The sequence below is a fragment of the Gopherus flavomarginatus genome, chromosome 6 (assembly GCF_025201925.1).
Source record: "Gopherus flavomarginatus isolate rGopFla2 chromosome 6, rGopFla2.mat.asm, whole genome shotgun sequence".
Lineage (NCBI taxonomy): Eukaryota > Metazoa > Chordata > Testudines > Testudinidae > Gopherus > Gopherus flavomarginatus.
The window spans coordinates 116,896,315-116,920,783 of record NC_066622.1 but is presented as its reverse complement, the minus strand read 5'-3'; the positions used below and the strand labels follow the sequence as shown (position 1 = coordinate 116,920,783).

The window sequence follows — 24,469 nt, the reverse complement described above, 5'->3', positions numbered from 1 at the left end:
AGGAAGAAAGGACCAGGGAAGCAGAGCAGTCAATGGGAGCAGAGGGAAACCTTCCCATAGTTGGTACCCTCCTTCCAGATGGTGCTGGGGTTGCCTTTCGCACTGAGGTTACCTCTCCGGGGGAGGGAATTCCAGTTGCTAGGAAAAGGCAGGTGTTAGTAATGGGAGATTCAGTCATTAGAAACATAGATAGCTGGGTTTGTGATGACCGGGAAAACCGTATGGTGACTTGCCTGCCTGGTGTGAAGGTTGTGGTTCTCTCGAGGCATCTAGACAGACTTATGTGTAGTGCTGGGGAGGAGCCGGTGGTCGTGGTACATGTAGGTACCAATGACATAGGGAAGGGTAGGAGAGATGTCCTGGAAGCCAAATTTAGGCTGCTAGGGAAGAGACTGAAATCCAGGACCTCTATGGTGGCATTCTCAGAAATGTTTCCAGTTCCACACGCAGGGCCAGGTGGGCAGGCAGAGCTTCAGAGTCTCAATGCATGGATGAGACGATGGTGTAGAGAAGGAGGGGTTTACGTTCATTAGGAACTGGGGAAACTTTGGGAATGGGGGGAGCCTATACAGGAGAGATGGGCTCCACCTAAACCAAAGTGGAACCAGACTGCTGTCACTAAACATTAAAAAGGTTGCAGAGCAGTTTTTAAACTAGGAGATGGGGGAAAGCCTACTGCTGCAGAGAAGCATGTGGATCGGACACAGACTTCTCTTAGGGGAGAGTCAGATGATAGGGAATCTCCAGGTTATAGTCAGGAACAGAGGACGGAAGAGGATAATGTAAGGCCCGGATCAGATGATAAACAGTCACATAAAAAAGAATCTGGCACATCAGAAAAGGGCAGACAAATAAACAGGGACAAGTTTTTAAAGTGCTTGTACACAAATGCTAGAAGTCTAAATAAGAAGATGAGTGAACTAGAGTGCCTTGTGATAAAGGAGGATATTGATATAATAGGCATCACAGAAACCTGGTGGACTGAGACACAATCATTCCGGGGTACAAAATATATCGGAAGGACAGAACAGGTCATGCAGGGAGAGGAGTGGCACTATATGTGAAAGAAAATGTAGATTCAAATGAAGTAAAAATCTTAAGCGAATCCACATGTTCCACAGAATCACTGTGGATAGAAATTTCATGCTCTAATAAAAATATAACATTAGGGATCCATTATCGACCACCTGATCAGGACAGTAATAGTGATGATGAAATGCTAAGGGAGATTAGAGATGCTATCAAAATTAAGAACCCAATAATAGTGGGGGATTTCAATTATCCCCATATTGACTGGGAACATTTCACTTCAGGACGAAATGCAGAGATAAAATTTCTCGATACTTTAAATGACTGCTTCATGGAGCAACTGGTACGGGAACCCACAAAGGGAGAGGCAACTCTAGATTTAATCCTGAGTGGAGCGCAGGAGCTGGTCGAAGAGGTAACTATAGCAGGACCACTTGGAAATTGTGACCATAATACAATAGCATTCAACATCCCTGTGGGGGGTAGAACACCTCAACAGCCCAACACTCTGGCATTTAATTTCAAAAGAGGGAACTATACAAAAATGAGGGGGTTAGTTAAACAAAAGTTAAAAGGTACAGTGACTAAAGTGAAATCCCTGCAAGTTGCATGGGCCCTTTTTAAAGACACCATAATAGAGGCCCAACTTCAATGTATATCCCAAATTAAGAAACACTGTAAAAGAACTAAAAAAGAGCCACCGTGGCTTAACAACCATGTAAAAGAAGCAGTGAGAGATAAAAAGACTTCCTTTAAAAAGTGGAAGTCAAATCCTAGTGAGGCAAATAGAAAGGAGCACAAACACTGCCAGCTTAAGTGCAAGAGTGTAATAAGAAAAGCCAAAGAGGAGTTTGAAGAACGGCTAGAAAAAAGCTCCAAAGGTAATAACAAAATGTTTTTTAAGTAACATCAGAAGCAGGCAGCCTGCTAAACAACCAGTGGGGCCCCTTGATGATCGAAATACAAAAGGAGTGCTTAAAGATGATAAAGTCATTGCGGAGAAGCTAAATGGATTCTTTGCTTCAGTCTTCACGGCTGAGGATGTTAGGGAGATTCCCAAACCTGAGCCGGCTTTTGTAGGTGACAAATCTGAGGAACTGTCACAGATTGAAGTGTCACTAGAGGAGGTTTTGGAATTAATTGATTAGCTCAACATTAACAAGTCACCGGGACCAGATGGCATTCACCCAAGAGTTCTGAAAGAACTCAAATGTGAAGTTGCGGAACTATTAACTATGGTTTGTAACCTGTCCTTTAAATCGGCTTCCGTACCCATGACTGGAAGTTAGCTAATGTAACGCCAGTATTTAAAAAGGGCTCTAGAAGTGATCCCGGCAATTACAGACCGGTAAGTCTAACGTCACTACCGGGCAAATTAGTCGAAACAATAGTTAAGAATAAAATTGTCAGGCACGTAGAAAAACATAAACTGTTGAGCAATAGTCTACATGGTTTCTGTAAAGGGAAATTGTGTCTTACTAATCTATTAGAGTTCTTTGAAGGGGACAACAAACATGTGGACAAGGGGGATCCAGTGGACATAGTGTGCTTAGATTTCCAGAAAGCCTTTGACAAGGTCCCTCACCAAAGGCTCTTATGTAAATTAAGCTGTCATGGGATAAAAGGGAAGGTCCTTTCATGGACTGAGAGCTGATTAAAAGACAGGGAACAAAGGGTAGGAATTAAAGGTAAATTCTCAAAATGGAGAGGGGTAACTAATGGTGTTCCCCAAGGGTCACACCTAGGACCAGTCCTATTCAATTTATTCATAAATGATCTGGAGAAAGGGGTAAACAGTGAGGTGGCAAAGTTTGCAGATGATACTAAACTATTCAAGATAGTTAAGGCCAAAGCAGATTGTGAAGAACTTCAAAAAGATCTCGCAAAACTAAGTGATTGGGCAACAATATGGCAAATGAAATTTAATGTGGATAAATGTAAAGTAATGCACATTGGAAAAAATAACCCCAATTATACATACAATATGATGGGGGCTAATTTAGCTACAACGAGTCAGGAAAAAGATCTTGGCGTCATCGTGGATAGTTCTCTGAAGATGTCCATGCAGTGCACAGAGGCGGTCAAAAAAGCAAACGGGATGTTAGGAATCATTAAAAAGGGGATAGAGAATAAGACAGATAATATCTTATTGCCCTTATATAAATCCATGGTACGCCCACATCTCGAATACTGTGTACAGATGTGGTCTCCTCACCTCAAAAAAGATATTATAGCACTAGAAAATGTTCAGAAAAGGGCAATTAAAATGATTAGGGGTTTGGAGAGGGTCCCATATGAGGAAAGATTAAAGAGGGTAGGCCTCTTCAGCTTGGAAAAGAGGAGACTAAGGGGGGATATGATAGAGGTATATAAAATCATGAGTGATGTGGAGAAAGTGGATAAGGAAAAGTTATTTATTTATTCCCATAATACAAGAGCTAGGGGTCACCAAATGAAATTAATAGGTAGTAGGTTTAAAACAAATAAAAGTAAGTTCTTCTTCACACAGCGCACAGTCAACTTGTGGAACTCCTTACCTGAGGAGGTTGTGAAGGCTGGGACTATAACCATGTTTAAAAGGGAATTGGATAAATTCATGGTGGCTAAGTCCATAAATGGCTATTAGCCAGGAAGGGTAAAGAATGGTGTCCCTAGCCTCTGTTCATCAGAGGATGGAGATGGATGGCAGGAGAGAGATCACTTGATCATTGCCTGTTAGCTTCACTCTCTCTGGGGCACCTGGCATTGGCCACTGTCGGTAGACAGATACTGGACTAGATTGACCTATGGTCTGACCCGATATGGCCGTTCTTATGTTCTTATGTTGACAGTTGTGCCGCTGTAGGGTACACAGTGCAGACATAGCCTACACCAACATAATAACTCCACCTCCATGAGAGAGACATAGTGCTTATGTCAGTGTAGTTACTTACATCGGCTGTTGGCTGTCAGCCCTACAGGGGCTAACAGCTGAAGCCCTTCCCCCCGCAACCCCTGGGCAATGACAACCCGAAGCCCCACTACTGCCTCTCGGTGAGGGACTGGGGGAGAGGAGAGTCGAGTCCAAGCCCAACTGTCATAGAATCATAGAATATCAGGGTTGGAAGGGACCTCAGGAGGTCATCTAGTCCAGCCCCCTGCTCAAAGCAGGACCAATTCCCAACTAAATCAACTAAATATTTGTCCTTCCTCCCCACCCTCCATCTCTCACCAGGTGGCAACAGTGGAGCTCCTGGCTGTCAGCTCTGGCAGCAGGGCTCACAGTGGGAGTGCTCCTTTCCCCCAGGACTGACAGCCTAAACTGTAATCCCGGTGCAGAGCTCCCAACTGTGAGCCCCACATCAGGACAGGGGTCAGAGGGTCAACTGTGAGCCCCCCATGGGATGATAGCCAGAACCTGATCTGAAAAGTGAAATAACGTAGTCATGAAACTGACAAGAATGTCAGTTTCACTGCTGGTAGGTTCCCTGCTGTGAAATTGAGCTCCACCACTTGGCTGACAGTTGGGCTGTAAGGTTGTTGAGGGGCCAGGTCTGAGCTGGCACCCACCTGACAGCTGGATGGGGCCATCTTTGAGCCCTGTGCCTACAAGCTTAGCTTAGTTTTGTAGAATATGAATTTGTTGAAAAAATGTTGGAAAGCCAAACTTACAGTTTCACCTTAAAGTGATCCCAGTTTCCTAATATCATGGCCTTGGCTTACAATTCTTTAAAAGTCGCATTTCCATTATAAAACCCTATTTCCAAGCTTCTATGACTCAGTCAGAAAAATTCTCTCTGGAGTGAAATTTACCATGTCAGGTCACAGTCTGCGCCATGAGGACAGGAGGTAAGTCGAAATAAGATATGTCGACTTCATCTACGCTTTTCCCTACGCTAATCTTCGAATGCCGAAGGCCTTATTGAAGCTCATTTCCATTGACTTCATTAGGCTTTGGGTCAGACCTATGTAGGGAAAGCGTGAATCAGTTATAGCATTCTCTTCCTGGAGTGTAGTTTTAAACAGAAGAGATATGTATGATTTTTCACATTTTCCCTAGCTCAGATTCACAGACCCACAGCCAGGTTCTGAAACTTGTTTTAGGTTTTAAGCAAGTAAATTCTGCCTTTGACTTGATGTCCCTTGTCCAGTTGTCTTTGTGTAAAAATTATAAGAGTTTACATTTTTAATAAGCATCTATTTGTATATGTTACAACTGGCATATTTGCGAATTGTTGAAGGTGGTTTTCTGCTAATATATGCATGGGAATAAGCTATACTATTATAAACACCCGAATACTGGTATAACAGCATCCGCACTATGGGGTTGTACTGCTTTTTAATTGGTTTCTAAACTGATACAGTTAAAGTGGTCCAATCACATGAGGGTTGTGTTAGTCCCCAGCACTCCCCAGAGCCAGAGGGACCATCATACCTATCACTCTGCTCTATCCTCCACCACCTGAATAACAGCAGCAGAGGAGATAGGAATTTCCAATTCCTACAACTTTCCCCCCACCAACCCAGAAGGACCCAGCCTAGGCACCAAGCTAAGGGTTTGTCTACATACAGTTTTTGCACCACTTGAACTGTATCAGTTTAGAAACTGATTAAAAAGCAGTACAACCCCATATTGCGGATGCTGTTATACCAGTATACGGGTGTTTATAATGGTATAACTTATTCCTATGCATTTATCAGCAGAAAACCACCTTCAACAATTTGCAAATATGCCAGTTGTAACATATACAAATGGATGCTTATTAAAAATGTAAACTCTTACAATTTTTACACAAAGACAACAGGACAGAAAACGTACGTAGACAAACCCTTAGCTTGGTGCCTAGGCTGGGTCCTTCTGGGTTGGTGGGGGGAAAGTTGTAGGAATTGGAAATTCCTATCTCCTCTGCTGCTGTTATTCAGGTGGTGGGGGATAGAACAGAGTGATAGGTATGATGGTCCCTCTGGCTCTGGGGAGTGCTGGGGACTGACACAACCCTCATGTGGTTGCTTCTACAAAAGCAGAGATTCTTCCATGTGGTGTCCCACTTTCCATGGTTTCCCATTCTCCAACCTATGACAATAAAGATATCAGTGAGCAACTTTTTATCATAAAACTTGGATACTGCTAATACATGTAAATATTTAATACCGCATCAGATCACTACATCTTTTGTCCACATTGATGGCAAAGTAAACAGAGAATCAATGTACTGTGTACATTGTCATGACTAAAACCATTATGCAGTAGTTTATTAAAATATGCGTTTTAATAGAGCTTTTTATATGTGAAGTAAAAAATTGCTCAAAATTAAGTGTACTTCATAAAGTCGATTGCATTGTTCACACTTTATTGATTTTTAGAATTTCTAAGCTTACTGAAAAGAAAAAAATTATTGAAATTAAAAACAGGGCCACCCAGAGGATTCAGGGGGCCTGGGGCAAAGCAGGGGAGCTGCAGCACCTGTACTCACCCAGCGGCAGTCCGGGTCTTCGGCGGCGTTTCAGCGGTGGGGGGGGGCCTTCAGTTGCTCCACATCTTCAGCAGCACTGAAGGGCCCCCCGCCACCAAAATGCCGCCAAAGACCCGGACCACCGCAAGGCCAGGGCTTGTGGGGCCCTGCAGAGCCTGGGGCAAATTGCATCACTTGCTCCCTCGTCCCCTCCCCCTCCAGCAGCCCTGATTAAAAACAATAGTTTTTACTTGTATTTATATGCGATTGTAGCCTTTAAAGGAAAAGAGAATGCTATGCTTTAGTGAGGTTCTGGTCACTCTTATTTATTTTGCTCTAGTTTCATCTCAAATGTACCAAGAAAGGAGGTATCTGACTCTTAGGACTTGTCTACATTATCTGCTGGATCGACGGGCAGCAATCGATCCAGCAGGGGTCGATTTATTGCATCTAGTCTAGATGCGATAAATAGACCACTGAGCACTCTCCCGTCGACTCTGGTACTCCACTAGGGCAAGAGGCACAGGCAGAGTCGACAGGAAAGCATCAGCCCATCAACTTACCGCACTGAAGAGACTGCGGTAAGTAGATCTAAGTACGTCAACTTCAGCTACCTTAGTCACGTCATCCCCTCCCCCCCCCCACTGTAGACCAGGCCTTATCTATTGGATCATCTGACTTCCAAAGATGCGAAAGCTCAAAAGGCAAAGGTTGATGATGAACTGGAAGTTGGTCAGCTGAAATAAAGCATTCATTATCCTTCCATCTGACTTAATTGGTGACCTCATAACAATGCCTTTTGTAACCTGACTTTAAACTCCCTCTCATTCACAGAATTCTCAAGTAGACCCAAATAGTAAAAAGACTGAGTCCATGTATGGTTATTTGGATAATTGTGCTCTGGTGATTGAATCTGTCACTCTTTTTTTCACTCTCTAGAAAAGGTGGTATCATTTTGGGTAACGCATTTGTTGAGAGAGGAGTATTTGCAGCTTGAATTGTTTTAATATCAGAAATACTGCAATATGTTGGGCTTTCCAATTTAATTGTGAATCCCAAACTATATCTAACTAAATAATCTGCAGTGACTAATGTCCTCTACGAATTAGCTTTGTTCTTTTTATGAAATGTCTGTATGAGGATTATGATTTGCTCACATACATCCTTTCTTCACAATTACTTGTTGGATTTTTGGTAGGTTTGACGTGTGTAACAGAGAGTGTTGCTCAGAGAGTGAATTAGATGTTTTACACTCTTACGACATTATGTGATTTACACTCTTTCCCCCTACACTTGTGCAAACCCCCATGCGATAAAAGGGAGCGAGTGAAGAGAAGGCAGAGCATAAGGACTTTTAAAAACCTTGGTGATTAAGCAAGTCAGGGCACCCTGAATGAATGTAAAAGAAAATAGGAGAAGAGAAGGATGACATTACTAAATAACGAAAAAAAACCACACAGAGATGAATTGTGTGCCAAACCTCCAATCACTTTTCTTGGAAGCTGCATCTTTTTACCTATCCTTCATCTATATTTTTGTCTTTTAAGCAGATTTTGCATTCTGATACACGTAGGCATCCCCCTGGGATCCATGGAACTGTATATGGGTGCAAAGGTCTTTCCACATGCATCTAGCGATAAATTCATTTTAAAGTTCTTTGGGGCTGGGACCTCTCTTAGTTTATATCCGTAAACCACCTAACACACTTTGGACACAATAAATGATGAATAACTACATAAAAACATAAGAGCTGCTGTACTGGTTCTGAGCGTGGTCCATCTTCTCCTGTATCCTGTCTCTGACAGTGGCCCGTATCATAGCTTTAAGGAGAATATACAGAACAGGGAAATTATGGAGTGATCTACTCTGTCTTCCATTCCTGGCTTCTGGTAGCCAAAGATTTAGGCTTGCATCCCTGGCTGCCTTGGCTACCAGCCATTGATGGGATTTATCTGCCATGAACATATTCAGTTCTTTTTTGAGCTCAATTATACTTTTGTCCATCACAACGTTCCATGGCAATGAATTCCACAGGTTATCTTTGGGTGAAAAAGTGCTTCCTCTTGTTTGTATTAAACCTGCTGCCTATTCATTTCATTGAGTGACCCGATGAATCATAGAATCTAGCTCACATAGACTCTACCTGAGACATCAACCCTAGAAGAATTAGACTACTGTAAAAAAGCACTGTCTTGGTGCAGAATTGCAAGTTAATTTTCCACATCACATTCACACAAAGTAATTGCATGTGTATTCATGGTCCTAGCTGTGACATCGGTGGTCAGATCCTTGCCTGGCTTACTTAATTGCCTCTCTACTAAGGCAATCTTCAGGGGTTTTGGAGAATGCAGTCCTAATATACCATTGCAATTTTATGACCTGTATTTATGTAAGTCTATTGCAAAATCGATTTACACCTAGGTAAAACAGAAGTAATGCAGTGGTGAATAAGGCCCTCAGTGACCTTGCTGTACCAAATAGCATTCCATCCTATACAATAGATCACTTCTGTTTTGAACACTTTCACTTTCTTGAGCATTCATGCAAGTATCATATGCATTGATGAATGCATTGTGAAAAACAAACACATATGTGAGTATGACTGAAGCAAATTCATTTTATAGTCAGCCAAAATACACCTGGAAATATCTGGCAGAATTTTACTGTCCTCTAACTCATACCAAGTTTAATAAGAAACAAAATTTACCTTTGGTTTCATATTTCTGCTCAAAGTTAGATCTTTTCCTCCTTTTATAAGATAATGTATCATCAAAAATTTTGTATTTTATTGGCACCAGTGAGTAACAGACATGCTAGAAAGTGCTGTGGGCTTGATTGTAACAAATGTCATTTTAGTAACTTTAATTGTGCCAGGAGGCTATAGCAGTTAAATTGGTTTCTGATTATTTCCCTTTCTAACTTCCCCTTTGCTCAATTAACTTGTAATTATTCAGGGTGGATGTTCCTTTTATTGCAATGCAGATATTGCTTTTCATTATGCAGTACTGTATTCTGGAATAGCTTTATGCTAAATATCTGCTGCCATCATCCTTCAACTATACCGCAGTAAAGGTTCAGTCAGTATTTCCGTCTTGAATCGAAGAGCTCCAGTTTTGATCCAAAAACAGACATTTTGACACAATTCCATTTAATGAATGAATGCTCTAGAAGTTTTGGTTTTGTTCCAATGTGAAACAAAAACAAATTTTGAAATCTTGTAAGTTGCCTTGAAATGGAATTGTCATTTTCCAGACAGCTCTAGTCCTTTAATAGCAGCTCTCTTTTGCAGCTCCATGGCAGCTCCATGGCAGGCATCCTAAGATCTCTGGGCTTTGTCTGACATCCACCGAAGAAATCCTACTTCCAAAAAGGATGTTGGCATAGCAGAAAATGGCAACACTTTTTAATAAATAAATAAGGAGGTGGCTGAGGAGAAAGAAGTTAAGATGGTAACAGGATCAAAGGCTAAAACAATCCAATTGAGACACGACAGCAAGAAGATTAGTCAATTTTGAACTGGTCAATACTTGGCGTCAGGGGATGGGACACAAAACAAAATGCCAGATACAAGGGTAGTAGGCCTCAATTATGTACAGTACTTGCTTACATGCAGCTTGTTCCAGTTGAATTACAGAGGTCCTCTGTGTGGACACAGTTACTGTTTTACAACTGCCTGCCCTTACGGCAAGCTAGACCAATATAAACCAAGTTTAAATAGACTTAAGTGTGTCTAAACACAAAGTTGTACCAATTTAACTAACTTGATTAAAAATAACACTGGTGTAACTCTGTGGGTAAGCCAGGTCTTAATTTACTTCTCTCTCTCCCTCCCTCCTTCTCTCTCAGTTGGCTGGTATTTTGGCCAAGATGATTTTATATATGTATAAAGTCTGTGTATACCCACATTTGATAAAGATACACAGTTACATATAGTGTGAAGCTTAACTTTCACATTTTGTCTCTTATTTTATATTTGCTACCTTAATGGAAAAAGTAACCTTAAATTTCCTATTTTTAGCTTAAAACTTAACATTTTTGTTTACTGCCAGCCATTTTTATGTTTGTGTACAAAGACATTTGTCAGCAAACAAAAGCAAACTCATTTACAATTTTACAAAAAAGCAAGAGTGGTATCTAAGAGACAGGCTGGAGCAAGCAGTATGGTTAAGGTTGCAACTTGATTTCATTATAGCCGCTATTTTCATTTGCTTCTAAGTTTTTTTAAAAAGTTTCCTTTTTTCTTTTTCCTCAGTCCAAAGGCTGATTTATTTTTGAAAAGTTTGAAATAAATTCATTCTATTATTTGTGAACAGGACACGCTTGAATGTCCTGTAGAAGAAAAGTTGGAGCCAGTGAAGAGAATCAGTAATTGGGAGACATGGGATGCAGTCCTGGTCCATTAACGCTAATGGAAAAACTCCAGTTGATTTCAGAGAGGCCAGAAAGTCAGTCAGGGTCATAAAAAAAGGTCTTTTGTACGTGTTTTGGATCAGCTGAAATGGGAAAGGAATAGGAATGAGGAAAGACGGAGGGGAGTGGTTTGCATTAATCTCAATTACAGATTACCAGAGCTTTGGCCATAGTGATGAGGGAGAGGCAGGGTTAATAGTTTTGTTGTTTCTTTTTTTTTAAAGTCACACCAAAAAAAAAAAAATCCTTTCACATTCTGAAGGTAATAGTCAAAGCCACAAAAGCAAGGAAACATTCAAGTTCTTGCCTTGTCCTCCCCTTTGGTCCCTTCATTAGCTTCCCATTACGTACCAGGACAAGTTTACACTGCTGTACTACCTTGCCACTTCACCCACACACACATATACCTGTTTCCATCCATGACCATTCCCTCTGACCAAACCACCTGATGAACTCCCCCTTTGTGTCCTCTCTTCACTCACTTCTTCTGGCCTGCTTCTATGATGCTCCTCCCTGATCCTCTCTGCTGTGGCTCCATCCTCCTCTTCTTGTCCCTCTTGAAACACACTTCTTCCAGGATAGCTTTACCCTATGTGATGGAACTACATGGAGTGTGCCCCATTCCACTGATGAGTCACGCTGCCTTATATTGTTCCCCTCTTTGTCTGCACGTTGTAATGTGCCCAGGAAGAACCTAATCTTATTTTTCTGTCTAAAATGCCTAATGCATTTTGAGCTCTCTACAAATTAGAAATAATAATAAGTTCAGAGTTAAGAGCAAAGCTTGAACTCCTGGAGATCACAAGGATGTCTTTGACATTAGAGAGCAGAATTTCGGGCCTTTGCTGTTTTTGTAACATTATCGTTAGAGACCAGCCTGATTAAGAATCCAGATCCAAATACTCCATATTTAGCTTATGCAAGTGATCTTGTTTCTATAATGGAGTGAATTAAATTCCAAGATCTGAACTCAACCCCACTGCACCCTTCCACTCAACACAGTATTAATCACAATCCAGTTCTGAATTGTGGAGCTTGGACTCACGTAACTGATGTCACGTAACTCACTCTGATAATGTCCAGACCATTGGTTTATGTAGCAAAGGTATTTTAACATTTCTTTGCAACCTCATACACAGCTCTACAAAAGCTTTTCCTCTAAAGTGTTTTCCTTTCAATTTTTATCAGGTTTGACATCTGTTGGGAACTAAAGGGTGAATTATAACTTATAATAAATTAGTTTTACCAAAAAGGCTGTCTCTACACAAGTTGCACCTTCATACAGAAAAACCCTTTTTTTCTAGTAGGATTACCGATTAATGTTAAATAGTTCTGACACCATAAGTGAATGTTTACTTTGGTATGAATGAACTATAGGAAGTAATTTATGTGTATTATTGTGCTTTGCAAACAGACCTGTTTGCTACATAGATTATGCTGTTCTTTTGAGCCATGATCCTGCAAGTTATATTGAATTCAGTGAGGCTCTTCATATGGGTTCATTTGCACATTGTTACTTGTAAGTTTGGGGCCTTGATTTTTCCCATCACCTAATTCATTTGGTAGTTTATTCATAAATACATGTATAGACAATATTTGTTATCCTTACAGCTTCAATACACAAACAATAATACAAAATCACAACTTTCTAATTTAAAGTTTATATACAGTCAAGTGTGTGTGTGTGTGTGTGTATATATATATATATATATAAATATATATATAAAATAATTTGTTGCTTTTCAGTAGTCAATTTGTTCATTATTTATTATTGTTATGTACTAGAATTATCAGAGAGTAAAATATGAACCTTAAATTTTTAAGAAAATATTTGCCTATAAAGTCCTGAAATTCTTCCAAAGCTTAATTAGATGGATCACATTGAATCCATTATGGCAATATATTGAGGCAACATAATTAAATTATTTGGAAAGGTAATCAGTCTTTGCATATATCACAGCAGAGTAATTGAATCACTGTAAGATCTAAATACATATTATGTGTCTCCCTGGTTTTCTTTTCAATATACATTAAATTCATCTCACTTGTAAAATCCATTAAATAAATTGATCCCAAAATGTATATGCTGACAAAGATAGCTAATGCAGACATACATGTTTGTGCAAACCCTCCAGTGCATTTGTGCATGCTAGGGATGCACATACATATATTTGTTTGTTTTTTTGAGAAATGCTAGGGTCATACTGCAAAATGTGTACATATAAAAAGGGGAGAAGAAAAGTTTAGTGCAGGCCTGCACAGCTCGTAAAGCGGCAAGGGCCACATTACTCCAAAGAAAACAGCTGAGGGCCGAAACCCCCCGGCCCTGCGGAAACACGCCCCCTACCCCCAGGACCTCCCGGCCCAGCGAAAACACCCCACCCCAGCACCGCCCAGCCCTGCAGAAACAAACCCTCCTTCCCCAGCGCTGCCCCACCAAAACAACTGTGGGCCAAAAAGGAAGGTTGGGGGTCGGGAGGTGATACTTGATTTTAAATCAACCAGGGACTCCCAGCTGAAGAGGTGGCTGGGAGCCCTCAGGGTCAAATTAAAGGGCCTGGGCCTCCGGCGGCTGGGGGAACCCGGAGCTTTGCTGGGCTGGGGCAGGGATTTAAAGGGACCAGAACTCCTGCTGCTGAGGGGAGCCCGAGCCCTTTAAATTCCAGCCCCAGCCCATCCGCTGAGGGGAGTCCAGAGCCCTTTGAATCTCAGCGGCTGCCAGGATTCAAAAGGCTTTGCGCTGCCAGCAGCGACGAGGAGCCCTGAGCCCTTTAAATCTCAGCCGCGGCCGGGATTAAAAAGGCTCTGGGCTGTCCACAGAAGCAGGGAGCCCAGAGCCATTTAAATCCCAGCCACCAGGGCCGGCTTTAGGCCAATTCAACCAATTCCCCTGAATTGGGCCCCGCCCCTAAGAGGGCCGCACGCCCAAGCCCCAGTATGGTGTACCGGCAAAAGCCAGTGCGCTGTACCGGGGTGGCCCAGCTTCCCCAGGGGGCAATTTAAAAGGCCTGGGGCTCCCAGCAGGGGCTGGAGTCCCAGGCCCTTTAAATTGACACCAGAGCACCACTGCTGGAGCCCTGGAGTAGCGTTGTGGGGCTCTGGGGGCTTTTTAAAAAGTCCGGGGAGCCCATCGCTTCTACCACCCTGATCCTTTAAATACCCACTGGAGCCCCACCGCTTCCCCAGGGCTCCCGCAGCTATTTACAGGGCTGGGGCAGTGGAAGCAGGAAAGCCCCGGGCTGCTGCTGCTACCCTGGTGGGGGAGGGAGGAGGAGGGGACACTCACCATACAGGATGGGCTGTACCCCCTGTACCTGCACCAGCTGCCTGCAGCCAACCCTTGCTGCACCCCCTGCCCGCACCAACCCCGCACCTCGTGCCCTGCCTGCACCAGCTCCCGTCTGCAGCCCGCCCTGCACCCGCTGCCCGCAGCCAGCCCACCTCCAGCCAGCCCCGCACGCCCTGCCTTGTCTCCAGCCCTGCACCAACGTCTGTCTCCAACCAGCCCTGCACCCCCTGCCCTGTCTCCAGCCAACAGGCAGCCCAGAGCCCTTTGATTCCCGGCCGTGGGCCGCACAGTGAGCCTCTGCGGGCCACATGTTGTGCAGGCCTGGTTTAGTGTAAGAACAAAGAAGAATAACAAAAGTAATTTTGCACTTTATTCTATTATTAAAGATTATTAGGCAAATGGAGAATCACTCTAGTTTTTAGGCATAATTGACACCGTAATAAGGCTCCCGCCCATCCACCATCATACATTTTCTTTAAATTTCTAAGGGGCCATGCTACAGCAGGTATCTGGTCTGTCTATAGGTATAGGTATTTGTACCATGTTCATCACAATGGTATCCGAATGTCTTAAGAAATTAAGTAAATGCAAGCAGGTAGTCTCTACATAGAAACTCCTTTACTATCGTGCTGTGTACGTGCAACTGGGGGGATTGTTTCCCTTAATTGTGAGAGAGATGTGGCAAAGACAAAGGATCTTTCATTTTGTTCAAATGTAGGTAAGACTCTTAATTCCTGTGAAAGATATTTCCAGCTGCCAGTACATCATGTGTCCCTAACTTTAGTGTCTTAAATTTTCTGTTGCTTGCTGTTGAAATATAGAAAAGGTAATTAAGTTTATTATCTGTATCCTAATGTGGATTCTACTTGACAGATTGCTATTGTGCAAAAGAGAGAGGCCATTAGAAAAAGGCATTGTGACTGGTCTTGATTATTGCACATGCCTTGAAAAGTAATAAAATCTACAGTATGTACAGTCTGCTCAAAGGACATGTTCCTTTACCCAGGGTTTAGCTTGACAGTCTAATAGCATCAATTAAGCAATTTACAGATGGAAGATAATGCTTGTCTCAAAAGTGGAGACCAAGAGGCTAAAGAATAATGTTTTATTCTTTGACACCAAGAATATGTAGAGACCTACTTATTCTACTTAAATGCTTTTTATTTTTAAAGCTTCTCAACAACATCTACTATCTATTTGAGAAGTTTCTTGTTTTAGAGAAGTAGTAAATTGATACAGGTCCTAATTTATCATTTTAAAGCAGAGCATAGGATTAGACAACTTCAAAATATTTTTCTCAAGCACAACGTATGTACTTTGGCCACTGGCCGATAAGTAAGATGGTGAATGGTTGATAATTAGTTTAAAATGTGTCTTGCCTGAACTAATTGTTAAGATAAGTTTAATGCTAAATATATAACATTAAGACACTTGGACTTTAAAAAGTAATTAATTTGCACTTTTTGTTAATGAAATGAAATTTTAATGTTCACTTAACTATCTTGTGGTATTTTAAAGAGAAGTGATTTTATCCGAAACATTGCTTCTGTTTCTTTTATTCTGCATATGCTAATTTACATGATTTAATTTTGGGAACATCTGCATATAATTCTGTATGCTTAACAGTGGTGAGATCACACTGCTTTTCAAATAACTGCTACAGCTTTCACTTTCCAGATAGTCTCAGATTTGTATCTAACTGTGATGCCAAACTTACAAAGGTGCCAAAATGTAAGTGTGTAATTATGTAATTTTCTCTTGATCTTTCAGAGTCTTCTTGCGAGCAATTAATCAGTATGCAGATATGCTAAACAAAAAATTTCTTGACCAAGCCAACTTTGAGTTACAGGTAAGAGAAAATATAAACAGTATATTTGGTACTAATGTTAATGTTTTAATATATTTCAGGTACAAACCAATAGTTTTGATTTCTCTATTTGTTGTTATGCATCTCTTTCTTGGAGCATGAACGCTGAATTTATACAATGTCTTCTGTGACATGCTGAATTAAACAAATAACCCAAACACCTCTGTACTTTGAGGAAACTGGCATCGAGATCCAAACGTCATCACCTGTCCCCCCTCTCTCTCAAGCCAAGTTGAGCCAAAAGCCTGGATTTGAATAGCAATCATTTCTGAGATTAAGAGCCAGATTAAGACATTCCACGGTTTTAGGAGCGGAACAAGGGAGGTAGGTTCTCCATCCCCTCAGAAGAAGCAGGAGTGGCAGCAGATTCCTTTCACCCCTGGAGAAGGAAGGGTGGCAGCACATAGGGCTTCTTGCTGCTTACCCCAGCAGATGAGGTGTATCTGTTTGGGCAGCTGGGCCAAGCCATAGCACTCCCTTTCCTCCTGCCGTGAACAGCATTGTCTGCTGGTGTTGTGTTGGTGGGGTAGCCCAGAACAGTCAGTCTTGGAGTTAACACTCCATTGAAGTGCATGGAGTAGGTCACCATTTTAGAGCCATTGTTTCAGGCTGTCTCCAGACCCAGATAGACATGTCTGCATCAGTCACACAAATTTCAAGCTTTTCTTCCCAATCACGAGGGCAAGAAACTTACTTGCAAAAATAAAAGATGCTATTTTGATCTAATCACATGATTCCAGGAGCTGGGGAATTAGGCACAAGCCTTAGTGGCTATACCATAACTACCAGTCCTGTTTGAGAATGTTTAAATATCCAGATGCAAACTTTACAACTCAGGTCCAACTGAAACTTAAATTACAACAGGATCCCATTAAATTTAAAAATATTTCAGTTTTTGAGAAGATTATAAACAATTTTAATGAGTCAAACTGTCAGGTGAGTATGAGAAGCACAGGCCAGGGGCTCAAAAACTGGGGATGTAGTTGCATTCCTCAATTAAGGATGGAAGCACTGTAAGCTATATTCTGATTTAGCGGTGTCCTGTTGGGTCTCCAAAATGTCATCTCAGGGCTGCAAACTTTCAGATTTATTTGGCCCTCTGACTTTGGCACAAGGCTGCATCTTGCTTTCCATTTAGGTGTGTATTTGTGGAAACAATGACTGATTTATAAATGGCATCAGACATCATTCATAGATTCATTGACTAAGTCCAGAAGGGATTGTGATTATCTAATCCGACCTCCTGTACAACACGGGCCATATGACTTAATTGAATTACTTTGTGTTTGAACTGGAACATATCTGTTTAGAAAAACAGCCCATCTTGATTTAAAAATTGCAAGTGATGGAAAATCCACCACAGTTCTTGGTAAGTTGTTCCAATGGTTAATTACCCTCACTTAAAAATTTGCTGTTTATTTCCAATCTGGATTTATCTAGCTTCAACTTCTTTCAAGTAGATCTTGTGGTACTTTTGTCTGCTAGACTGAAGAGTCCATTGTCAAATTGTTGTTCCCCATGAAGGTAGAGTACTTATAAGCTGTGTCACCACTTAACCTTCTCTTTGTTAAAATAAACAGACCCAAAATACCTCAATCATTAAAATACATGATTTCCAATCCTTTAATTGTTCTCATGGTTCTTCTTTGAACCATTTCCAATTTATCAACATCCTTCTTGAATCGTGGACACCAGAAATGGGACACAGTATTCCATTAGTGGCTGCCCCAGTGCCAAATACATAGGTAATATTTAACCTTTCAACTCCTACTTTATATGACCCATTTATGTATCCAAGGATTGCATTACCCCTTTTTGGACAGTGTTGCCTTTTGAGCTCATGTTCAACTGATTATCTACCATGACCCCCAAATCTGTTTGAGTCACTGCTTCCCAGGATAGAGTCCCCCTAACTGTAAGGATGGCCTACCTTCTTGATCCTAGATTTATGACTTTACATTTCATCATATTAAAACATACTTTGTTTGCCTGAGCTCAGCTTGCTCAGTGATCCGGATCACTCTTTGTCCGTGACCTGTCCTCTTCATTGTTTAGTACTCCCCCCAATCTTTGTCTCACCTGCAGACTTTGTCAGTGATGATCATGTGGTTTCTTTCAGGCCATGAATAAAAACGTGAAATAGCGTAGGGCAAAGAACTGATCCCTGTTGGACCTCACTAGAAATACAGCCACTTGAGAATGACTCTCCATTTATAATTACATTTTGAGACATATAATTTCATCAGTTTTGAATCCATGTAATATGTGCTGCATTGATTTTTGTATCATTGTAGTTTATTAATCAAGAAGTCATGTGGTAATATTCAATTTCTGTATTTTTCATCTTTTCTTTTCCAAGATTTTTTAATTTCTGATTCTTTCTCTTTTGCCCCCAGCTTATTTTTGACTCTGCAGTCTATCTTGTTCTTCCCTAAGGCTGTCTGCCTATCTCTTTCTCATATACATACAATACGTGCACACATACAAACACACATGCTCACCTTTGATATTTCTTTATAGTCCTTTTTATTAATTCATTAGTTTTCTTCTATTTTTGAATTGTAAATTTTTTTCTTGGCTTGTTAAATCTGTTCTGCCAATTCCCTTCTCAGTGGTCTGCTCTTCCCCTCAACAAGAAATGGCTCAAATGCTAAAATTGTCTTTTTTTCTTTCAAAAGTGAAGGACCCCAGAATGCTTCCCCATATCTTATTCCTCAGAATCATCACAAAGCCTTAAAGGCCTGAGTATTTCCCAGTCCCTTTCTTATTAGCACTAATTGTGTTGAACTCACACATCATTTCTTCCAGGTGGTCCTAGTCAGTTTCACTCCACTGCCTTTCTCCTTGCCTGGAAAACTGCTGTGTGAGCACATGAAGCAGTGTGACTGAAAGACTGCTTCTTGTTTTGAGTAACAGGAAAAATCCTGTTCAGTGTTGGAAATGCCGTGGCCTGCCATGTGTGACACTCATTTTCATTTAGTTAATTTTGGCAGGTTTAGTTGCAAGGAGATAAGTTACAAATGACATTGCAGCAGATGAAAGGTGAAGACTAACATGTCCGTAGTGGAAATCATACTTTTATTCTGACTTATCACATTATAGTCTTATGCCATTGTCATAATGTAGGCAAAGAAAAATTCCCTCTTCTCCACCCTAGCATCTATGAAGTTTCAGTCAGTAGAACAGTTCTGGGTGGTAAACAGCAAGGTGAATCTAGGTTGTCTGCACTTGAAATCAGAGTTAAGTGTTTCTTGCTCTGAGCAGTTTTCTACCTAATTTGTGGCAAATCTCACATATGGGCCAAATTTGCTGCTTCTGCAGTTGGCAGTTTTGCATGTGTGGGGTGTGAGAGAAGGCACAACTACAACATGGAGTTTCAGTCAACCTGACCTACTGAATTTCCAGAGCTATTTAAAGAACTTCAAGTGAAATCTACTCATTGGAGCCATGCACCTTTCAGGTACTAAAAACAGCGGATCTGTTATTAGAAAAAGAAGATCAACAAATTTTGAGGGCAAGATTCCAGTGTATCTCAAAGAAGTGATTATTGGGGCCATCAAGCCGTGTCTTGATACTGATAATCATCCTCATTACAGCCCTGCTCTCATGTTCCATTTTGATGGAAAGTTGGGCCTTGCCTAGATGAGAAAATTGCACCTATTTAACTTACGGTATACTTTTTAAACCAATTTAGTTAAACTCATGTAAAAGGCTGTGTGAATGCCCCTATTTTGGTTTAAACAACCCTTATTTCAGTTCATTTTAAATTGTTTAGGAATCTGTTTAAGATAAACCATTCATAACACAATAAGCATGTCCACGCACTGTTTTGTCCCAGTTTCATTAAATTAATATAAAACTACACCTGAGGTTAAAATCAGTGCAACTTTCTCGTGTAAACAATCTGTTATTCAGGATGTTGTGGTGTGATAGCTCTGGTATTATCTAGTGATCTCAGATTTCCTGGACCTGTTTCAATTTGATTTATGTCATGACTGTCCTAGAAGTCCTGGTCTGGTTGGTAAGTGATCTCTGGGTAAAGAACAATAAAAAGAAGTCCTTGCTGATTATTTTAAATCTCTCATCTGCCTATGACTGTCCACCACAAGGAATTGTTTTGGTTGTGACCCCGTGTAGATATAGATGGCAGTGGCACATTGGGTGTCTCTATTAGTTTCTCTGAGATGATCCAGCTCTTCTCCAAGAATTCTCCTATGAGGAATACTGCATTATTCTGTGCATTCATCCTCCTGCTACTGTGAAATTACTAGGAGATATGGTGAGGTAGTTTAATTTGCTCTTCCATCAATATGCTGAAGATACTCAACCCTAAGTTACCTTTTCATCAAACTCGGACAGTGCAGTCTCTCAATTTTACTAGTGTCTGCCTGAGTATGAGGTTTGAATGAAGACACACGGGGAAGTTAGTGCTCAGTAAGCTAGGGTGTGAATTGAGTGCGCTAGCTAGTCAACAGTAACTCCCTATGTGGACACTCTTACTGTGCACAAAGAGTGCCCTGAGGTGGTTTAGCTTTGTATATTTCCAAAGTGTATTAAGCTAATGCACACAAAGGAACTTTTAGTGCACAGTAAAAGTGTCCATGCAGGGAGTTAGTGTGGAGTAACAAGTCCACTCTTTTAACTTAATTCAGTATATAACTATTGATCTGTAGAGCTCTGCACTGATTTGGGGCCTGACTACCTTAAAGACTGCTTCTCTGCTTTTGTTCTGTCTTGACAATTGAGATCAGCTAACACTTCAAGATTTAAACGTTTGAGGATCCGTTGCAGGGTTTCTCATTGTGGAACCATCATGTCCACTGTTCAGTCAACAAAGCCTGAATAACATAGTGGGCCAGATTCTCTTTACAGCAACAGTGCAAAAGGGCCATAATCTGGTCACCAATGTGCAGCTTTCTGCTGTTAGAGAACTTGCTGCTGGCACAGACATGCCACAGCTGGGTCCTCCACCTGTAGCACTCCACCCTTCTTGGTATAGGGAAGGCAGGTAGAGGGTGTGACAGAGCAGAGTTCATCTATGCCTATCCTCTACAGGGCCGCCCCAAGGGGGAAGGGGAGAGGGGGGCAATTTGCCCCGGGCCTTGCGAGCCCTGGCCCGGCGGTGGTCCGGGTCTTCAGCGACATTTCGGCGACGGGGGGCCCTTCAGTGCTGCCGAAGACGCGGAGCAACTGAAGGGCTCCCCTGCCGCTGAAATGCCGCCGAAGACCCGGACCACCGCTGGGTGAGTACAAGCGCCGCAGCTCCCCTGCTTTGCCCCAGGCCCCCTGAATCCTCTGGGCGGCCCTGATCCTCTACTAGCATAGGACCCATTAAAAACCTTATGTCAGTGACATCACTTAGAGCACCCTAGGGGTTGCTGAATGTCATGTTGAATCTGGAGCTAGCCCAGAGAACTGGTGAACCATAACCGGACTCCTTCCCTCTCTCCCTTGCTCTAGTTTAGGAGATACTATAAGAAATACCAGACTAAACTAATTTATTTTGTTTGTGTCACCTAGAGATTTCTTTATGGCAGTAGAATTTTAAAAATCAATTAAATATTTTTAGAGAGTATTGAAAAATTTATATTTCCAATAAGTACGCCTTACATTATGTCTGCCACCGCAAAAAATAAAAACAGTGATCTTGCACAACCTTTGTAGCGCTGGGAGACCTGTTGGCAACTTCCCAAGAGCATGAGGGCCATACCTTATTTGCATATAAATTTAGTTTTTAATCAGATAAATGCATGCACTTTATTTATTTATTTATTATTTAATTATTTATACATAGGAAAATGCTTTGAGGTTGTCATAAACAGATAGCTAAGGATTAATGTTCTTTTACCTGTAAAGGGTTAACACAGGGAACCAAACACTTGACCAGAGGACCAATCAGGAACCAAGACTTTTTCAAATCTGGGTGGAGGGAAGTCTTGGGTGTGAGTTCTTTGTCTTGTGTCTGTGCCCTCTCGGCTCTGAGAGTGATTTTTCTATCTCCAGGCTTTCTAATCTTCTAATTACAAGTTGTAAGTACAAGGATAATAAGACAATAGGTTTATATTGTTTTTCTTTTGTATTTACATGTGTGTAGTTGCTGGAGTGTTTTAAATTGTATTCTTTTTGGATAAGGCTGTTTTATTCATTTTTTCCCTTTAAGCAATTGACCCTGTATATTGTCATCTTATTACAAAAACTATATATTATGTCCTTTTTCACTCTTTTTATATAAAGCTTTCTTTTTAAGACCTGTTTGAGTTTTTCTTTAGTGGGGACTCCAGGGAATTGAGTCTGCAGCTCACCAGGGAATTGGTGGGAGGAAGAAGTCAAGGGAAAAATCTCTTTGTGTTTGCATACCCTCTGGGTGAGGGGGAGAGATGAGATCTCTCGGTACTTGTGTTTCCAGGACTGGAAGCAGGGAATCTCCTAGGGTCGTCCAGGGAGGGGAGCCTGGGAGGAAGTAACAAGGAAACAAGGGGAGGGAGTTATTTCCCTTTGTTGTAAGACTCAAGGCATCTGAGTCTGGGGGTCCCCCAGGGAAGGTTTTGGGGAGACCACAGTGAGCTAGGCACTGTATAATTCCTAGCTGGTGGCAGCGATACCAGGTCCAAGCTGGTAACTAAGCTTGGAGGTTTTCATGCTAACACCCATATTTTGAACGCTAAGGTCCAGATCTGGAAAGAAATGTTATGACAGAGGTCTGCAGTGGATAGTGTATCAATAGGAGCGAATACTGGCAATGGTTCTTTGAAACCAAGTTCTGAGGTAGCCTCACAGAGTGGAATGCGGGCTGGAGACTGTTAACATTACAGTGTTGTGATTTGTTGAGATTCATTATAGGAAACTTCTTTTGATAGTTACTAATGGAGTTCCTCAAGGATCAGTCTTGGGACTGATTATATTTAACATTTTCATTAATGACCTTGTCACAAAAAGGAGGAGTGTGCTAATGAAACTTGCTGATCACATGAAGTGGGGAGGCATAATCAATGCAAGAAAGGATGGGAATATTATACAGGAAGAACTGCCTGACTCAGAGGATTGGAGTAATAGAAATGGGATGAAATTTAATAGTACAAAGTGCAAGTTTGTGCATTTAGGGACTGTTAACAAGAAATTCTGCTGTAAGCTGGAGGCTCATCAGTTAGAAACACCAGAGGAGGAGAAGAACCTGTATGTATTAGTCGATCATCGGGTAACTATGAGCCATCAATGTGATGTAGCCATGAAAAAGGCAAATGTGATCGTAGGACAAATGAGGCAGGGTATTTCCAGTAGAGATAGGGAAGTGTTAATGCCATTTTACAAGGCATTGATAAGGCCTCATTCGGAATACTGTGTACTGTTCTGGTCACCCAAGTTCAAGAAAGATTACTTCAAACTGGAACAGTGGCATAGAAGAGCTATTAGGATGAACAGGTGAATGAAGAATCTGTCTTAGGACAGGACCTAAAAGAGCTTGACTTGTTTAGCCTAGCAAAATGAAGGCTGAGAGAGGATGTGATTGCTCTTCGTAAGTTCATTGGAGCAGCGGGGAGGACACCAGAGAGAGAAAAGAATTATTTAAAATAAAGGAAAATGTTGGCACAAGAACAAATGGGTATAAACTGATCATGAATAAGTTTAAGCTGTAAATTAGAAGACGCTTTCTAATCATTAGAGGAGTGAGGTTTTGGAACAACTTTCCAGTAGTGATGGAAGCAAACAACCTAATTAATTTTGAGATGGAGTTTGATACATTTATGAATGGGATGATGGGATGGGATTGCCTGTGATAGCAGGGAACTGGACTCGGGGACCCAGGAGGTCCCTTCCAGACTTGTTTTCCTGTAAGTATTTCCAAAGATAATTGCACAAGGAGCAGCCAACCCTGTCTGTCCTTCAGCAAACTTTAATAGACATTCAGTAAACTTAAATCTCTCTCTATCTCTATCTCTCTCTCACACTCACACACACACACACACACACACACACACACACACACACACACACACACAGTCTCATTCATAGATGCATGAAATTATGGATGTGTCAAATATATATAAAACATCACACACACTCGTATTCATATTTCATGTGTTTGAATAATCAAAATGCCTTTGATTTTGTGTAAATGGACTGTTTTGTTTCATTAAAAATATAAACAGTATGGAGATGGACTAAGATCTCTTCAAGAAGGTGATGTCTGTTTTTTCTATTAATATTTATGTGCATAAATTGTGTATTTTAAGATGTTTTGTAGGTGTGTAGAAGAACACTTCAGAGATTTAATAGTATTTATTCTTGGCATCTCTCTGATTTTCAGCTTTGGAACAACTACTTCCACCTGGCTGTTGCTTTTCTTACACAAGAATCTCTACAACTGGAGAATTTTTCAAGTGCTAAAAGAGCCAAAATACTTAACAAGTAAGTCCTAGTCTCAATATAAACCATCAGCAAGAA

The 24,469-nt window shown here is 41.3% G+C and overlaps 1 protein-coding gene across 3 annotated transcripts in view; it reads left to right on the top strand.

Annotated features, from left to right (window-relative positions):
- DOCK1 (dedicator of cytokinesis 1) overlaps positions 1-24,469 on the top strand; it is a 620,463-nt gene that overhangs the window by 446,951 nt on the left and 149,043 nt on the right. For all 3 annotated transcript variants that reach the window (XM_050959274.1, XM_050959273.1, XM_050959275.1), the window contains 2 exons: positions 15,931-16,009; positions 24,333-24,433. In XM_050959274.1, coding sequence (XP_050815231.1) covers positions 15,931-16,009; positions 24,333-24,433 — 180 coding nt within the window. The remainder of the gene's footprint in view (positions 1-15,930; positions 16,010-24,332; positions 24,434-24,469) is intronic.